This window comes from Drosophila santomea, chromosome 2L (genome assembly GCF_016746245.2).
Source record: "Drosophila santomea strain STO CAGO 1482 chromosome 2L, Prin_Dsan_1.1, whole genome shotgun sequence".
Classification (NCBI taxonomy): Eukaryota; Metazoa; Arthropoda; class Insecta; order Diptera; family Drosophilidae; genus Drosophila; species Drosophila santomea.
In genome coordinates, this window is record NC_053016.2 from 6513295 (window position 1) to 6529741 (window position 16447).

Genomic DNA, 16447 nt, shown 5'->3' on the forward strand with positions numbered 1-16447 from the left:
GTTATTTTATTAAATGGCTTATTGTTTGAACTTTTAGTTGAATTTGTTTAGAACAAATCCCAGTCACTTATTAATGTCTAAATATCTCTTTTATTCAAGCTTATTTTTTGATACTCAAGCTTGATTAAGATAAGCTTGTAGAAATCGCATGTACAAAGGTGCATACTTTTTTTAACACCTTTTGCAACCATTAATCGTCGGCAAAACCTAGTTGTTTTTTATTTAACCAAAAGCAAACTCATTAGGTAATGTGCCAGCACTGTGGGCATTACCAAACATCAAACACCAAACACCAGCTGGGATTATTTGTTTATTTTTAAACGCTGACAGACACAGACAGACTAGCCAAAACTGCAAAGTGAAAAAAGTGGCCAAGAAGCAGGAACGTCTGTGTTCTTTATTCACTCTGTCAGCTGTAAGAGGAACTCCAATCAGCAATACACCCAGCCTTGAGGAGAGCTTTTCGGTTTCCAGTTTTTCAGATTCCGTTTCTGTTCCTCTGTTCAGATGGCCTAAACAATTACCAGGCGGAATTTATGGCCGCAACGTCGCGTTGTAAATCTTTAAGTAGCCATAGACCAGGCTCGCATCGCCTAATGCGATTTGGCCCTCTTTCCGCGCTCTGGCCCCAGCCTCAACTGCAACTTTATGACATTAGTTTTGGTCTTGTGGTTTGGGCCAGTTGTCGGGGCCAAAAGGGGGAAATCGCGGGGGTCACAGGCACACAGAACTTCCCCCCAACATGGTTCATCAATTTTCTGTGCGTTTCGGGGCAGCAGATGCTGCGGACTTCGTTTGCGGCATCGTTAGCTGCATCCAACCAACTGATCGATTCCATTGATCGATGTGCTGCTTTCAGTCACTAAATCATTGTAATTTTCACACGCTTTTCCAGCTCTGTCAAGAGCAGAAAAAGAACCGCGAGTTATTAGCGGCCCCCCGGAGCGATTGCACCCATTTATTAAGGTTCTTTCCTATAAGTGGAAATTGCCTACAGAAAACTGTATTTTTTGCTTGAAAAATATATTTCTCCTGCTGCCGGGTTATCTATTTGATCATCTTGGATTGGTAGCACCCATTTAGGCCACTTGAACATAAGGATTTTAATCACTCTTTCAGAGTCAATCACTTCTATACTTAACTATTATTTCCATCATTTTTCGCATGCTGTTCATGCAACTTGCCACAACTGGCTTAACTGGTTTTGTCGAAAATTTCTATACTTATCATTATTTGCCATTATTATCATCATTCAACGCCTCATCAAGTTCCACTAAAGAGGAAAATAAATAAGCTACAAAAACCAGCACTATGAGCAAACAAGCCACAGCACAAGCTACGATTTTAGAAATTATTTCTACGCCCAAACACCGAAAAAAAGCGAAACTTCCAGTGCATGTGGCAGAGAAGTCGGTAAAAAAAAATCAATCACTTTCACTGCCGGCCAACAGAGTTTGTCATAGTCGAGTTTCTGGTCGGGTCTGGTCCGGGGTCTCTCCCTCCCATCTTCGCATTGCCTCCGACAATTTTTATTGCTGCTTTTCACCCATTTACGCCAAGCCGATCTCTACACGTACCAAAACAGCAATAGTAGTCGGCAAAAAATAAATAAAAATAAAAATAAAAACAAGAAGAAAAAGAAAAAGAAAAAGGTTTGGCTTAGCCAGCAACGAAACTCGTTTCGCTTTTTGCAAATGCAATAAGATACAAAGTTTGGGGCACACACTCAAAAAATATATAGACTAGCAGACTAAATGCTCTTTCGGCTGCCTGACAGACTAGTTATATTTCGGTCAAATGCGATTTGATAACATGTCAGCTGTTTTCGAAAAGAAAGTTCAGCGTAAGATACCCGTTTGAGCATGAGTTGTACTTGCTCCACATACTCCAATTTCAATTACCTAGTTCATAGATAAACTGCTATCTTAGCTTAACATGAACAATGTATCTTTTTTTGTGCTAAGTAATCTAATTTGGATTTGTACCTCTATAAAGAAATCCATACACCCGCATTGGGCATGAAAACTATTCTACTTGAACGTTCACTGAACTCACGATCGCACTCTTTCGCACCGTCTATAGCCGTCTCTCTCCAGCAGCAAACCAATTGCTGACTGTTTTGACAAAACTGTCAAGTCAAAGGTTCAAAACGAGAAAAATGCTAAACGGCCCAGAATGAGGTCTATGGCGCAATAGGCTTCCGAGAACCGGGTCTTAGTCTTACAGCAGCCCAAAACTGCGGGCTCTTGACGTCTAGCGGCTTCTTCTTCCGACTCGTTGGCATTGTTTGTTGGCTGTTTGGGCCGCTTTAAAACGCAGCGCGGAAAAGTTTTCGAGTTAATGGCCACTTTGCTCATTATAAGCCAACTGAAACTGACGGGGCTCAAACTCTTTGTGGTTTCTGCGGTTCTTTCGGCTCTTTTGGCTCTTTTGGCAGATGTTGAATGCAACTATTTTCGCCATCTTCCGACTGTGCGGCCTGTGGGCGCTTTCAATGCTCACAATTTTAATCTACTTGATGCCAAAAGCCTCTCAAAGTTAGCGGCCACAAAACCGTAGCGCGCCGAGGAAAATTAAATGAAAAGCTTACTGGAAAGGCTTTACCAGCAACGTGAGGAAATTTAATCAAGCCCGATTTCTATTTAAATATATTTTTTAGTTAAATTTATTTCAATTGGAATAAACAAAATAACCGAATACAATTTACATTCCGTGATTGGTTTTATGCGCTGAGTGCTCAATGGAAGCAGTAATAATAAATTTTGCAATAAAGCTCGTGACTCAGTACCCCATTTGGTAATTTATTTCATTAGCCACATTTTCCTCCTTATCGCAACTGAGTGGCGGGAAGGAGACCATGGAAAATCACATAAAAATAGTGTGTGATTTATAAATGAAATGGTCACTGGGCATTAAATTTAAGAGACCAACCGCCACGGCGTATACGCGATAATTGTGGGAAAGCTTCGCCCAGTTCCCCCGAAAATTCTGGGCACACCCAGCCGGCGAGACTCGGCCAATCGACAATTAGAAGCCAAGTTAGCGATGTTAGCCAAGTTAGCGCGGTCACTTAGTGACTCACCAAACACGGCTCTTCGCCCCACAATACTCGCAGTGACCCAAATTGTGGCTAAGTGTGTGGCTGGGATGATGTTGGACCGCAGGCAACATAAATCCAAGTGCTGGTCAGCATTTCCGGAATTTTGATGCATTTCCCACCGGCCAGCGGGCCAAGTTAATAGAGTGTGAAAGAATTTTTACTGCAGTCCGTGAAGGGGAGTACAAAGAATTGAGTGAGAGGCGCAACTTAAGTGCAAAGTGCTTATACAAAGCTAATTGTATGAGGCACTTTTCTATTTGAAGTATAGCTTAAAGTCATCGTAAAACAAGAACGATGCAAACGCTAACCAGATATTGATGTATAATCTCAAATATGGCAGCCTAGAATTAAGTTCACAACATAGCAACAGTTTTATGTTACAATTAACTACAATCTATTTGTCTTGACTTCTTATAGCTCTTTTAATTAACGTAAAAAAGTTAAGATAAGAGCATGTAGTCAGCACCAAAATAGGAGAAAATAGTTTAGGAGGAGGAGTGGAACTATGAAAACCAAGTTAGCAGGCCAAAAGAGAAATTCAGCAAGCTAAACGTTAAGAGTTTGTAAATTTGGTGGTCCAACTTCCGGGCTAAAGTGTACGAAAGTCGTAACTGAGTACATTCGGTTCATGATTTAGTGTGTTAATTGTTTTTCCGCTTTTCAGAGAAGGAGGGGAAGATGACATTCCAATGGCAATAAAAATCCATTAAAATACATTAAGCATTTCTTCTGACTTTTATGTGCCACAAGAAGCGTTCTTTAAATGACATTTTCGATTCAGACATTTTATCTCTACCAATTCGTTTATTTATTGAACAGAAATCTGTGCACAAATGTCAGATTCGCACTCATTGATTGAAATTGTTTTTGGATATCCTTTGCATAACATTGACACAACGCGCAGCCCACACAAAAGCCGAATCTAATACATATCCAAAATGTCCTTACAAAAGGAATGATCGGAGCATGTAATCGAAACCACAAAAGCCAGTTGGGGAGGATGGGGTCATCAAAACCCAACGACCAAAGAACCAGGGCCCCACATCAATCAAATTCATTTTCGGTTTCTGTTTACTTGTCGCTGGTTTGTTTAGCTAGAGATTGCTGTACACTAATTTTATCGATTTCTGCTGTTGTTGGATGGCTTACATTTTAAATGGGAAATTATGTAAATGAAACTTTTGTTTGCGGCACTTTTGTTTGGGGAATGCCGCAACGAGATTACAAATCGATTGTATTGCCCAAGGATTTGCTCTGATGTTTGTCTGAAAATGTTTTCACTCAGCCGAAAGTAAATACCTTCAGAATGATTAACTTCCATTTCAGGTGATACAAAAACAGTCCAATCTTAAAGAAGTGGAAGCGATTACAATTCAGTTATCTTAGATTCAAATTACTGCGCTATCAGCAAGGCATACAACTATAAATTTAAAAAGGCATTCCCCACTTATTAATCAAGTGCTGATAACTGAATGATTGACTCACACTCAACTTCCGTAAAATGATGTAAACAACATTTCGAAACTATATAGATCAAGAACAAAGTAAATAGTTAATAGTTCTGCACAAAATATTACAATCTACCAAACCTAAACAGCCTATTACTATCGTGTTCGAAAACCTCGGAAAGCCCAATATGTAATTAGGGTAATAAACCAGAACGATAACGTGCTTGTACTCGGCAAATAGATAAAATAATAAAGATAATTAACATTCGATCGTTGAAAAGTAAGCGAGCATTAATTGAAGCTAATTACCAGAAACCTAACTTTTTTATGTACAAGATTTATTACTGTTCGTACTTTTCTTTAAAAACACATTCTAAAGACGAAGACTTTGAATTTAAAATAAAGAACACTTGGATATATGTAAGTAATCAATTTGATAAGCCAAATAAGTTGACTGGCCGAGGAAGTTTAGCTGACAAAACTAAGAAAATACAGTAGCATTTGCTTCTTGAAACTTATCACAAACGGGGGCCTTGGCCTGCTCGAAAGATAAGAATGGGATGCACAGAGTCACATTAAGTAAGTGGTTGGGCAAGTGAATGAAATACTGACAGGCTCTAAGTGGAGAATATAACAAAGCATTAACGATAATGCCATGCAGCAATGCATGTTGCAAACTGATTAATCTATAGTTCTATAATGAAATGTTTGTTGAATTTGATGTGACACGCAGAAGCAAACAGTGATTGCAATATGTGAACTTAAGGAACATAATCAAGACTAAAGCAAAATTGCAATCGGTCAAAGTTAGTTCCGGGTGAGAAGGCGATCATGCGGTTTAAACCCTCGAATTTCGGCACGAATCAATGCAGTAAATAGCTTTCTCCTAAGACACTCCACACTCCAGGGTCCCCGAATAAACAATCCGCCTGAGATGCGTTGCATATCGCATGCCAGTTGGCTTTCACTTTCTACCCGGATGTCTGGGGCGCCCACTCACCTTTGGTCCTCGAGCAGCTTTTCGGCCTGGGCGAGTCGCAGGCGGACGGTCTTCATGCTCTGTATGGGGAAGAGGCGGCAGAAGCGCGTGAGGAAGGCTGGACGCCAGCAGAAGCGCGGGAACTCCCGGCAGACGTCCCACAGTCGGGTGTTGTGCTCGAACAGATAGGTGTGCGTCTTGCCGAAGTTCAGATAGTCCATCATGTCGGCGTAGTCGCAGTTGAGCAGGTTCTTCAGGTTCTGCACGGCCAGCTCCTGGTCGTCGGGATCGCGGATCTGCTTGATGCCAAAGTCAAGCAGCGGCTCATAGTGATAGAAGTTGCCCGGAATCGAATTGAGTATGTCGCCCAGAAAGGTGGAGCCGGAGCGCCATGAGGTGACCACCACACTGCGCACCGGTGTGCCGTTCGTTTCTGGCGTCATGTCCGCCAGACGCTCGGCTCCGCCGCGCGGGTACTCGAAATTCTCCATTTCGGCCAGGATGCGCGACCGTTGAGCCGACAGGACATCCACTATAGTAGCTGTCAGATTGTAGACGGCCGTCTGCGACGGCTGCTGCTGCTGCAGTTGCTGCTGGAAGCGATCATAGAAGGCGCTGCGCGCCAGCGAATTGGATGGACCGCCATCTACGGACGCGGCACCACCACCGCCCGCGCCCTGATCCCGCCCAGCCGCCTGGTTAAACGGTGTGGTCAGCGGACGGTGCTGGGTGGTGGCGATCAGCAGCAGGATGCACAGGCTGCTCACGCCGCAGATGCCGATCAGATTGGCCCTGCGCGACATCCGGCTGCGGCGCCGCTTCCCGTTCAAGCTGAGGCGCTGCTTAGCGCGTGTCCTGCCGGTATCGACGTTCGACGGGTCCTGCTGGCCCAGCAGGGAGCACGCCTCCAAGTCCGAGCTCAGTTCCAGATGCTGCTCCTCCGTACTGCTGCCGTCAATGGCCGTGCTCATTGGTCACTCGCTAATTGCTGCTGGCTGATTACTGGCGTGATCACTGGTGTGCTATACTCGCACTCGCTCCCACACGCACATAGTTATCGCGGCGCCCTCAACTCGAGCGCATTGCCGTTCGCTGCGGAAGTCGCCGGAGTCGAAGTTATATCTTTCTTATCCGTATTTTTATCTCGATTTTCCGCGACGCGACGCGATGCGAACGAAACGATTGACAACAACAAAGTGACCTTTGCGGGTAGTTGGAAACATACCGCGGCGAGCAACGAAATCGAGTAAAAAGAAGCCCTAAATAATCCATTAAATCACAGTGACAGTCACGAGTAACTGGTGGGAAACTTTGCCAGCCATCTAGCGCGGACTCCAACCAAGCATTTATAATTAAATAAAGCATAAGGATAATAGATCATTAAATCACAGTGACAGTCACGAGTAACTGGTGGGAAACTTTGCCAGCCATCTAGCGCGGACTCCAACCAAAAGGGCATTTTATGAACTTAAATATTTAAATAAGAAGTCAAATAAGAAGTTTGATTTAGAATAGATCAAATGTACATATTTATTCGCGGTCTATACTATACTACCCTCTCGAAAGCATTAATATCAAGCCCCTGGGCCACTACGTTCATCATCTGCTCACAAATACCTAGGCCTTGCCCATTATTGGCTGGAATGATTCCGCTGAAAAGTGCTGGAAGTCCTGAATCGAGCGATACCCCCACAGGTCCATGGCCTGGCCACACACGTCCTGTACAGCCCCAATGTCGTCCACCATCATTTCGCTCATCCACTCGAAGGCGGGCTGGTTGAAGAGCTCCTCCCGGCGAGAGGACTCTACGACAAAGCCACTGCGCGGATGAAACTTTTGCGTCCTGGGCTTGGTTCGTCCCAAAGGCAATCCATAGAAGTCGAATACCTGTTTGATGGTCTCCTCGGGCTGCAGGAACAAGTCCTCGTAACGTATAATGCTGCGGAATACACATATACATCAAGAGAACTAAGAAATGCACAAAACCTTACCTGAAACGCTGGGGATAGGCTTGGGTGAGGGTCCCGACCATCTGATGATCACTGACCATGTCGCTGCATAGGGTCTGTGCTTCGCAATCCCTTTCATCCAAGCACCACTTGTTACTCATCCGGGAATATATGGTGCCCCGAGGATCGCGGACAAGCAACAGGATGCTTAAATTAAGACTAGAAATAAGGAGCTTTAAGTTAAATGATTCATTTCCAAAACTGCTACCACTCACTCCTCGCGCTCCAAGAGGGTAGCCAGAAGACTCAGCCGCATGTTGTACACCGCCATGTTGATGAATGGGTGCAGCTTGCAGACGGCGGCCATCGTCTCGGGATCCCAGCAGGTCTCCTGGCCGTGAGTGCGACAGATCTTGGCCTGGGCGCCGTAGAAGCGCTTGAAGACCGACGATCGCATTCCCCATTGGATCATTTCCGCAGACATGTTGTAGTTGCAGTTGTACAGCGCCACCAGCTCATCCAAGGCCCGACCGTGCTCCTTTGCGGCAATGGGACGGCTCTCGTAGCCGATCAGTGGAGCGTAGTGCTGATAGCAGCCCGGCTGATGAGCCAGGTTGTCCAGCAGGGTAAGGGCACCCGATCCCCGGAACGTGACCAGCATTGAACGGATGGGCTGACCGCCGGTTTCCAGTGTGAGGTTGCTCAGGTTGCCCAGGTGTCGGGTGCTGTAGGACACCAATGATCGCTGCATAGTCACCGGATCCGGCATAAGAATGGGCAAAAGGAAGAATGTGATCAGGACATAGATCGTATAGACGCCCACACAAACGGCGGTTAATTTGGTAGTACGCGAAAGTTGAACCATGACTGAAATTTTAAGTTTTTTCCCAAGCCGCACACTCTCAATTTATTTTGTACAAAATCCGAATGGTTGAAGTGTTGATCTGACAGAAGGCACTGTGCTTCCATGTGGACGACGAAAAGGCTACCAAGGATTCAGAAGAAGATATATCTTGTAACATGCTACCTTTATTGGCATATCATTTGTATTTTATATAATTTTAATAGTTAATAATAAATTGTTATTTATCAATAGCTAAAATACTAATATTGCTATGTTATAATACGTAAATATTTCGAATTCTGATTTGCAAATGTGTATATATATTTTGTAAAAGACCAACTATGCTGCTGAGTATCGAAAAACTTTTGAAAAATAAAAGACTTTCGGACTAGGCAACTGCAAAAATGTCTAAATCAGTAGTGAGAATTATGTGTATAATTTCAGTTAATTTCGATTAATAATTAGCAGCATTTTTACAATGCTTTCTTAAAACTCACACAATTTCTTTAGATTTGTGGCACTAAATGCTATTCCGCAAACATCGAACCTGTATTATGCTTTCATACGTATATATGTCGGTATATCTGTTATTAAGTCTGTTCATTTTTAGTAAAGGCAAGGGTTTCCGATGAGGATGAAAGGATGTGAAGGAGAAATCCTCCCAACAACCGTCTTATCTGCGAGTTAAGCTCATACGAATATGGCCAGCAAAATGAGTTTCAAACGTTATCCTTAAATTACTTGGAATATTGAAGATATGAACGTGGCTAACTGGTGATCTGATTATTGAAATTTGTCGCGAAATTAAAATTATCTTAGTTTAAATGTAAGTATTTGTCCAAGAACTATCGTTCTGCAATAGATTTTCTTATAAAAACCTGGGGCACTGGTCGGTTAAAGCCCCAAATATAAACTAGGAATGCGGATTTTATTTGGAACCGTTGTCCCACCAACATTGAAGTACTTGCGAATTAATACTTAAGGTTAATACCATTACTTTCTCTCAAATGTCTTTTGTGTGGTTATCCTAATCGCTGTTACCCTCCGTCTCGTCGTCCAGCAGCAAGCTTGTCGAACCATAGCTACGGAGTCTGAAATTTAAGATAATCATTGTTATTATATTGAATAAGAGTAAGGCATTGATTAGTAGTACAATACGTGCAGTAAGGATTAGTCATGCTATAGGAACTCAAACTAATGATGTTCATTATAATAATTAACGAAAAATCAAAGTAAAGCGCAAAGTGAGTCTATTTACTTAAGTCATTTACTTATTAAGACATTTCTGATAACCATCGTTCCTCCTCCTCCAATCTCACCTCATCGTCGGACACCTTGAGGCCGTCTAGATTAATGCTGTTTCTCGCATATCCTGCGCCTGCAGACTGCTCCTTCTCGTACAGCTGCCGATTGAGCTCATCCTTACTGGAAGCGGAGCTGCTGCCTCCATTGGTCGTCCCCTTCAAGGGCAGCACGAGATTCGCTCGACTGGCATTGCTTCCTGCGCTCCCATAACGTCCGTTTCCGGACCTCTGTCTCTGGTGATGATGATGGTGCTGTCCGTGAGGATTATCGAATTTCTGCTTGGCCCGCTCGAACTCCAGGTTTCGCGACTTTGACTCAAATATATTCTCCTCCAGATGCGTGGGCTTGGCATCAAAAAAAGCAGCTGCTGCCGCAGCCGCCGCCGCTGCAGATGCCGCAGCACTACTCTGCTGTTGCTGCAGGAGCGTCCGTTCCGTGTGACTAGATCTCTTCACGGAAGCAGCATGATGCACAGCTGCATCGCTGCCATTGTGTGAGCTCCTCAAACCTGCCTGCGAGTCATCGAAGATCTGGCGAAGATCATTGATGTTTGGCAGACAGTCGTTGGGCAGCTCCACGGCAATCTTATTCCTCAGCTGCACCCCGCCCATTCCCCGCAGCTGGGGACTCGGAGCACGTCTTGTTCGTTGGGTTAAGCGTGGGTTAGGAGTTAGGTTATTAGTCAAGCCAGCACCAGTTGAAAAGTTAGTGGTGATTGGAGTTAGTCAAAGGACTTAGCCGTATGCAAACTGAAATAATTCTGCTCATCTTACCTATTCTGGAGGTGCTGAATCTGCACCTGCAGCCCTTCCGTCTGACCCACAAGCTCATCGTTGGAGCGCTGCAGGCGGCGCACTTGGTTAACGGCCGAATCCAGTTCGTCCTCAGCACCAGCCAGCTCCCGTTTCAGCTCCTCCACGCGCTGGCGAAGACGCTTCACCTGCAGGAAAATAGCGGAAATTAGCAGCTACATTTTTAATTTCCAGATTAGTATTAAACTAAGAACACAAAAAGCATAAGGGGCGTGTCTTTAAACATTACTGATAAGCAGACGACCCCCGCCAAGTGGTGATAACGCTAGAAATTGGAAAAATTTCCTTCCACTCGCGATTCTATCACTCTTGGTTTCTATCGTCAAGACAAAAATAAGCGCGATAGTGCGAAAAATTTAGAACCCGCAGATTAAGATCGGGCATAACAACAATATTAAATCGAGGTAAACAAAGTGGCGAAGAAAAGCGAAGAGAGCGCGCGAAGAGCCGGCAGGCAAAAGCTCTCGCTGTAGATTTGAGCTTTCTTCAGTCTCTCGCCGAACGTCGAATCGAGCAGCTGTTCCGTGAAGAACCGGCTGGCCACTTCCAACAGCAAAGACAGAATCGAATTGGAATTATGATTGCGCAAAGTGTAATCAGCAAACTGAGACCGTGTGCACGGCGCTTGGCCAGCACGAGCTCCAAAGCCGCAGCTCCCAAGTTCAACTGGCAGGATCCGCTGAATTTGGAGAGCCAGCTGACCGAGGAGGAGGTAGCCATTCGGGATGCGTTCCGCGGATACTGCCAGGCGGAACTGCAACCGCGCGTCAAGATGGCCAATCGCCTGGAGACATTCGACAAGAAGATTATGGAGGAGATCGGCAGCCTGGGTGTCCTGGGCTGCACCATCAAGGGATACGGTTGCGCCGGAGTCTCTAGCGTTGCCTACGGTTTGCTAACTCGCGAGGTGGAGCGCGTGGACTCCGCTTATCGGTCCGCCGTCAGTGTCCAGAGCTCGCTGGCCATGGGCGCCATTTACGACTTTGGATCCGAGGAGCAGAAGCAGCGCTATTTGCCCAGCATGGCGGAGGGCAAACTGATTGGTGAGTCCCCCAAATAAATGATTTCATTTTTGTTTTAAAAAGAAATATTGGGTGCATTATATAAAGGCGCCTTGGTATAGTTTCGATGTTCATGAGCGAATCTCAACTATTGCCCATATTTATCCAGGTGCCTTTGGCCTGACTGAGCCCAACCACGGTAGTGACCCCGCTGGCATGGAGACCCGTGCCAAATACGACAGCAAAACCAAGACGTACATTCTGAACGGATCCAAGACCTGGATTACAAGTGCGCCCATCGCAGACGTCATAGTCGTATGGGCTAAATGCGAAGATGGCAAGGTGCGCGGCTTTCTGGTGGACCGCAAGATATCCGGCAAGGGATTGGAGACGCCAAAGATCGAGGGCAAGTTCTCACTGCGCGCTTCGCCCACGGGTATGATCCTGATGGACGAGGTGCGTGTGCCAGAGGAGCAGTTGCTACCCAATGTGGCAGGCTTTAGCGGACCCTTCACCTGTCTGAACAACGCTCGGTATGGAATCGCTTGGGGAGCCCTGGGTGCAGCCGAAACCTGTGTGGAGATTGCTCGCCAGTACACACTGGATCGCAAGCAATTCGGCCGTCCTTTGGCTGCCAATCAGTTGATCCAAAAGAAGCTGGCCGATGCCGTCACGGAGATTGCTTTGGGCCTGCAGGCTTGCCTGCATGTGGGTCGCCTCAAGGATCAGAAGCTCCATACGCCCGACATGATTTCCCTTCTCAAGCGAAACAATACTGGCAAATCGCTGGATATTGCCCGTCAAATGAGAGACATGCTGGGCGCTAATGGAATCAGCGACGAATATCATGTGATCAGGCATGTAATCAATTTGGAGTCGGTTAACACCTATGAGGGCACACACGATATACACGCGTTGATCCTGGGCCGCGCCATCACAGGACTGGCGGCATTTGCTAACTAATGTACTTCTTTCGATAATCCAAAAGTACTGCATTTACTAATTTGTTTTATGTCCATGTGTCAATGCCAATAAATGTTAATGAAACTGAATCCGGCCAGAGGGGCTGCAAAATCTCTAAGTTTTCCTAGGCTGATAAGCTGATATGCCTAATCTGATCCATATATCATCCGATAAGAATTTGGGGTGTGGATTTACTCACCTCCGCCTCGTACTGCTCGGCGCGGCGCACGGCGTGTCCCAGCTCCGTGTTTGTTTCGGCCAGCAACTTCTTTAGCTTGGCGTGCGACATCTTGACCTCGCTGATCTCCTTGTTGCGCTCCGAAAGTTCCTGCTGCAGTGCTCGCAGCTCCACGTCATTTGCTTGCATGGGTCGGCACTTACGATCAGACCGTTCCTGGTAGTCTCGCAGTTCTGCGCGCAGTTTCTTGTTGTCCCGCTCCATGGCCAATTTCTCGGACTCCAGTCGCTCGCGCTTGCCCCATTCGGAGGCGTTCTCCGCCTGCAGATGCTCCAGCTCAGTGCGAAGCTCCGTGAGGCTAACATAAATGCATGATTAGACTCTAGCCAAAGTATTAAAGGCATTTTTGCTTACCGGCGCTCGAGATTCTCACGGGCGGCAATCTCCTCCTGCAGCGAGTTGTTCACTATACGCATCTCAGCACGGTGTTGCTCTTGAAGAGTTAAGAGTTCGCGCACTGCCTCCTGCTTGGCCGAGCGCATCTCCTCTTGACGTCCGCGCACATCCTGAATCTCCAGCGTCAGTTTCTCAATGCTCTTGTGCAGCTCATGCTTTTCACTGCAAACAAAATCACATTTAACGATATTCGTACGTTATTGGAATATAGATTACTCACTCCCTTTCCGCTTGAAGAGTTTTCTGAGCCTCGTCGAGGCGCAATTGGAGCATGGATATTTTTTGCAGCAAGTAGTCCTCGTCAAAGTCATCCTTGGACAATTGCTGAATGAGGCGCTTCTCCTCGGCAGCCGCCGCTTCATCCAACTCGGTCAGATGCTTGGGCATAGCCCCCTTCATAGCGAACTCCTCAATGTCTAGATCCTTGACATCATTGGTCAGCTTGGTAACCAAGCCGTCCTCGCTATTGATATTCTTTAAGCCATCCGAGGAGATGTCCGGCGAGCAGTTGGCATCCCGTCCGTTGGCCTCCGCATCCTCGCTGGTGTCGGCCCGATGAAACTGCCCGGCGTGCTTCATCATCAGCGTGTGCACTTTCTCCATTTCCTTCTTCAGCTGCGTGATCTGCAACTCGAGATCGTTCTTCTCCCGCTTTAGGGAGTGGGCTTCCTTCATGGCGCCGTCCAGTTTGAGGCTCAGCTGCTTGGACTCCTCTCTGGCCTTATTCCGCTCGTTGCGGACCTGCGAAAAGTGAAAAGTTTTGTTATTGGATACCGGCGATATTGACCCAACTTGAAAGCCATGGCAACCGGATTACCTTACTCCACTTCTCCCGCCAGTTGGCAGTGCAGTCGGACCTAAAACGGTTGATGTTTTGATTAGCAGATAGTTCGGACCAGGAAGAGCTGCTCCACTTACCACCACTTCATGGTTTTCTCCATTTGCGCAGCCCGTGCTCGAGCTTCGTGCAGTTCCCTCTGCCGCTGGGACTGAATATAAAATAGAAGTATAATTGCTGGGCACAGTAGTAAGCATCCCACACCGATACGTACCTCTCGAGCCTCCCATTCCGTTTCTCCATATCTAGCCGACATGGTGGTCCCGATGACGCCCACGCCGCCCACTTCATTGCGTCTGCTGCCGCCCACCGGTGCAGCGGTTGCACTTTGCGTCGTTGATGCCGCCTGCGACATTTCGTTGTTGTGCTTTCTGAAGTCCTCTGCTTGTTGCCTTTAGTGCATCACAACTTCCTAACTGATCTGTTGCATTGTGGGCGTGTTTTTGCAATATTTTGGACCAAAGCTAAATGCGAATACAGAAAATAAAATTCGAGAATGCCAACAGCTGTTGTTTACTAGTCGCTGTGAATGTCCAAACTGCAATGGTGGTAGGGCTGTCAGGTGCCTTTAAGCAAATAGATGGAAACAATTTTTTTATATGATTTAATTATATTCATATTTTTATTCTATCATGCATTAATTTATAATAAACAATATTAGATAAAATATATTTATCTTATTTCAAGCCTTCACATAGATTTTAATGAATGCCCCACATGCTGATTTTGAATACTTGACAACCCTTAACCGAGAGCGCGTAAAGGTCACACTAAATAAGTCGCCGCTTTTTTCTGCAATTGTTGTTATATTTGCTGACTGAAAACCACCATTAAATCATGGCCAAACATCATCCGGATCTGATTTTCTGCCGCAAGCAGCCCGGCGTGGGTAAGTTCTCAAGTTAAAGCCGTTAAAAGTCTCCAGGCGATTCAATAATTTCATCTTTTTCCCCATCCCATGCGGCAGCCATTGGACGCCTGTGCGAAAAGGATGACGGAAAGTGTGTGATCTGCGACTCCTACGTGCGGCCGTGCACCTTGGTGCGAATCTGCGACGAGTGCAACTACGGATCCTACCAGGGCAGGTGCGTCATCTGCGGCGGACCCGGCGTTTCCGATGCCTACTACTGCAAGTCCTGCACCATTCAGGAAAAGGACGTGAGTTTGCCAGTCATTCCTGGTGCATTCCGTGCCATTAATTGGTATCTTGGTTTTTTATAGCGCGACGGATGCCCCAAAATCGTGAATCTGGGTAGCTCCAAGACTGACCTGTTCTACGAACGCAAGAAATATGGCTTCAAACAGAAGTGAGTACCCAGAACAGTAATCGAACATATAAAATCCACCCTTATACTTTGTTTTCTCATTACAGCTATTGAAGTGCTCTCCGCTACCTCATACATTTCTAATAAATTTTTATTGTAGTTTAATACATAAACAAAAGGTTTTGATATATGAATATTTGGAATTTCTTCTTATGTCTAGATAGCGAGCAGTTTCTCCCCGCCCTCAACGTCGTACTGCAGGCACAGGCGGTCGAATTCCGCTGACTTCTTGTCCAGATCGGTGACAAAGTCGCTCTTGGGATAGAACTGCCTTAGCTGCTCTAGGTTCCGGTTGATGGCCTCTGTCGGTTTGGCCGTAAGGTGGGCATGCACCATCAGATTGATCAGGGTGTCGTAATCGTTGTGCTTCTTTAGTAGAGATTCACGCAGCACAGAATCAGCCTCCTCATACCGCTCCAGACCCAAATGCACGACTGCTTGGCCGTTCAGCAGCGCTGGAGTAGGCTTGAACTTTTCACAGAACTCCTGGTATATGTGAAAGGCGTCCTGCATCTGTTCCGTGCCCTGTGCGAGGGCCACCCACGCCTGAGCGAGCTGAGTCAGCGTAGCGTCGTCGCTGATCTCCTGCATCTTGGCCACCAGCTGCTTGGCCAGATCAACGCGCTGCAGGCGGAGCAAGCACTGGACCGACAGAGCCATGGACTCCAAATTGGTGGAACCGTGCAGGATCTTCAGTGCGTTCTCGAACTGCCCGTCGTGGCAGTAGACGATGGCGGTGGCAAGGTGCCAGATGTTTGTCTCATCCTCCTCTCCGGCCACCTTGTCCGTGAGTTTCTCCAGTAGCTCCTCAGTCCTCGAAGGCTGCTCAAAGGCTTCATGCACCAGACGCAAGGCCTGCAGGGGCGTGGAGTTTCCCTCCTTGATGTCCGAGGCCACGATGCGTCCGGAATCGATGGCCAAGTAAGAGAGGTACATGTATGACAGGAGCTCCGGTCCCGCGGTGCCCTGCTCGGGCAGCACGAAGTTGATCGAGCCCATGAAGTTGCCGATGTAGTACTCGTTGCGGGCATCGAAAAGCACCGAGTTGGTGTCCTCCTCGTTCTGTTGTCGGCTCATTCTCGTGATTATTTTTAAATTAGCTTGGAAAAACAGAATTCTTTTCGGCTGAGTTGGCTTATTTGCCCAAACTTATCGGTGCCTATCGTACATCGATATCAGATATGTTATCGTCGAGTTGTCACAGTGTTACCGTTGAATTAAATAAAACCCCTAACACAAATCGCATCTG

At 46.3% G+C, this 16447-nt stretch overlaps 6 protein-coding genes across 7 annotated transcripts in view; 2 read left to right on the forward strand and 4 right to left on the reverse strand.

The window, feature by feature from the left end:
• LOC120452218 (carbohydrate sulfotransferase 4) overlaps positions 1–6730 on the reverse strand; it is a 28220-nt gene extending 21490 nt beyond the window's left edge. Inside the window, exon 1 of the mRNA XM_039636347.1 lies at positions 5549–6730. Coding sequence (XP_039492281.1) covers positions 5549–6498 — 950 coding nt within the window. The 5' untranslated portion in view covers positions 6499–6730. The remainder of the gene's footprint in view (positions 1–5548) is intronic.
• A 297-nt stretch (positions 6731–7027) lies between these two features.
• Positions 7028–8438, reverse strand: LOC120448816. Its single transcript, XM_039631018.2, has 3 exons — positions 7752–8438; positions 7519–7695; positions 7028–7466 (listed from the first exon to the last, which is right to left on the reverse strand). Exons 1-3 carry the CDS (start codon positions 8339–8341, stop codon positions 7145–7147), a joined length of 1089 nt encoding a protein of 362 aa, XP_039486952.1. The 5' UTR covers positions 8342–8438; the 3' UTR covers positions 7028–7144.
• Positions 8439–9229: 791 nt separating this feature from the next.
• Positions 9230–14405, reverse strand: LOC120448793 (coiled-coil domain-containing protein 102A). 2 transcript variants are annotated; one of them, XM_039630987.2, is made up of 9 exons: positions 14088–14405; positions 13954–14024; positions 13853–13892; positions 13256–13776; positions 12994–13197; positions 12601–12937; positions 10399–10565; positions 9640–10264; positions 9230–9411 (listed from the first exon to the last, which is right to left on the reverse strand). In XM_039630987.2, the coding sequence occupies exons 1-9, from the start codon at positions 14226–14228 to the stop codon at positions 9403–9405; spliced, it is 2115 nt and encodes a 704-aa protein (XP_039486921.1). In that variant the 5' UTR covers positions 14229–14405; the 3' UTR covers positions 9230–9402. The 2 variants fall into 2 exon arrangements, with proteins under 2 accessions (XP_039486921.1, XP_039486928.1); XM_039630994.1 differs by lacking the exon at positions 9640–10264.
• Positions 10920–12490, forward strand: LOC120448810 (glutaryl-CoA dehydrogenase, mitochondrial). The gene is made up of 2 exons (XM_039631008.2): positions 10920–11480; positions 11608–12490. Exons 1-2 carry the CDS (start codon positions 11015–11017, stop codon positions 12399–12401), a joined length of 1260 nt encoding a protein of 419 aa, XP_039486942.1. The 5' UTR covers positions 10920–11014; the 3' UTR covers positions 12402–12490.
• Positions 14406–14603: 198 nt separating the features above from the next.
• LOC120444006 (PHD finger-like domain-containing protein 5A) lies at positions 14604–15332 on the forward strand. The gene is made up of 4 exons (XM_039623486.1): positions 14604–14762; positions 14841–15031; positions 15095–15180; positions 15246–15332. The coding sequence occupies exons 1-4, from the start codon at positions 14711–14713 to the stop codon at positions 15250–15252; spliced, it is 336 nt and encodes a 111-aa protein (XP_039479420.1). The 5' UTR covers positions 14604–14710; the 3' UTR covers positions 15253–15332.
• LOC120444005 (coatomer subunit epsilon) lies at positions 15272–16381 on the reverse strand. Its single transcript, XM_039623485.2, has one exon. It carries the CDS (start codon positions 16273–16275, stop codon positions 15355–15357), a length of 921 nt encoding a protein of 306 aa, XP_039479419.1. The 5' UTR covers positions 16276–16381; the 3' UTR covers positions 15272–15354.
• Between the last annotated feature and the right edge of the window lie 66 nt (positions 16382–16447).

Coding starts and splice junctions, on each gene's coding strand:
- LOC120444006 (XM_039623486.1), top strand. CDS start 14,711: ATGGCCAAACATCATCCGGATCTGATTTTCTGCCGCAAGCAGCCCGGC. Junction 14,763..14,840: donor CCGCAAGCAGCCCGGCGTGG/GTAAGTTCTCAA, acceptor CCCATGCGGCAG/CCATTGGACGCCTGTGCGAA. Junction 15,032..15,094: donor GCACCATTCAGGAAAAGGAC/GTGAGTTTGCCA, acceptor GGTTTTTTATAG/CGCGACGGATGCCCCAAAAT.
- LOC120448793 (XM_039630987.2), bottom strand. CDS start 14,228: ATGTCGCAGGCGGCATCAACGACGCAAAGTGCAACCGCTGCACCGGTG. Junction 13,777..13,852: donor GGCGGGAGAAGTGGAGTAAG/GTAATCCGGTTG, acceptor CACTTTTCGCAG/GTCCGCAACGAGCGGAATAA. Junction 12,938..12,993: donor CGTGAGAATCTCGAGCGCCG/GTAAGCAAAAAT, acceptor CATTTATGTTAG/CCTCACGGAGCTTCGCACTG.
- LOC120448810 (XM_039631008.2), top strand. CDS start 11,015: ATGATTGCGCAAAGTGTAATCAGCAAACTGAGACCGTGTGCACGGCGC. Junction 11,481..11,607: donor GGCGGAGGGCAAACTGATTG/GTGAGTCCCCCA, acceptor ATATTTATCCAG/GTGCCTTTGGCCTGACTGAG.
- LOC120444005 (XM_039623485.2), bottom strand. CDS start 16,275: ATGAGCCGACAACAGAACGAGGAGGACACCAACTCGGTGCTTTTCGAT.
- LOC120448816 (XM_039631018.2), bottom strand. CDS start 8,341: ATGGTTCAACTTTCGCGTACTACCAAATTAACCGCCGTTTGTGTGGGC. Junction 7,696..7,751: donor ACCCTCTTGGAGCGCGAGGA/GTGAGTGGTAGC, acceptor CCTTATTTCTAG/TCTTAATTTAAGCATCCTGT. Junction 7,467..7,518: donor GCCTATCCCCAGCGTTTCAG/GTAAGGTTTTGT, acceptor TGTATTCCGCAG/CATTATACGTTACGAGGACT.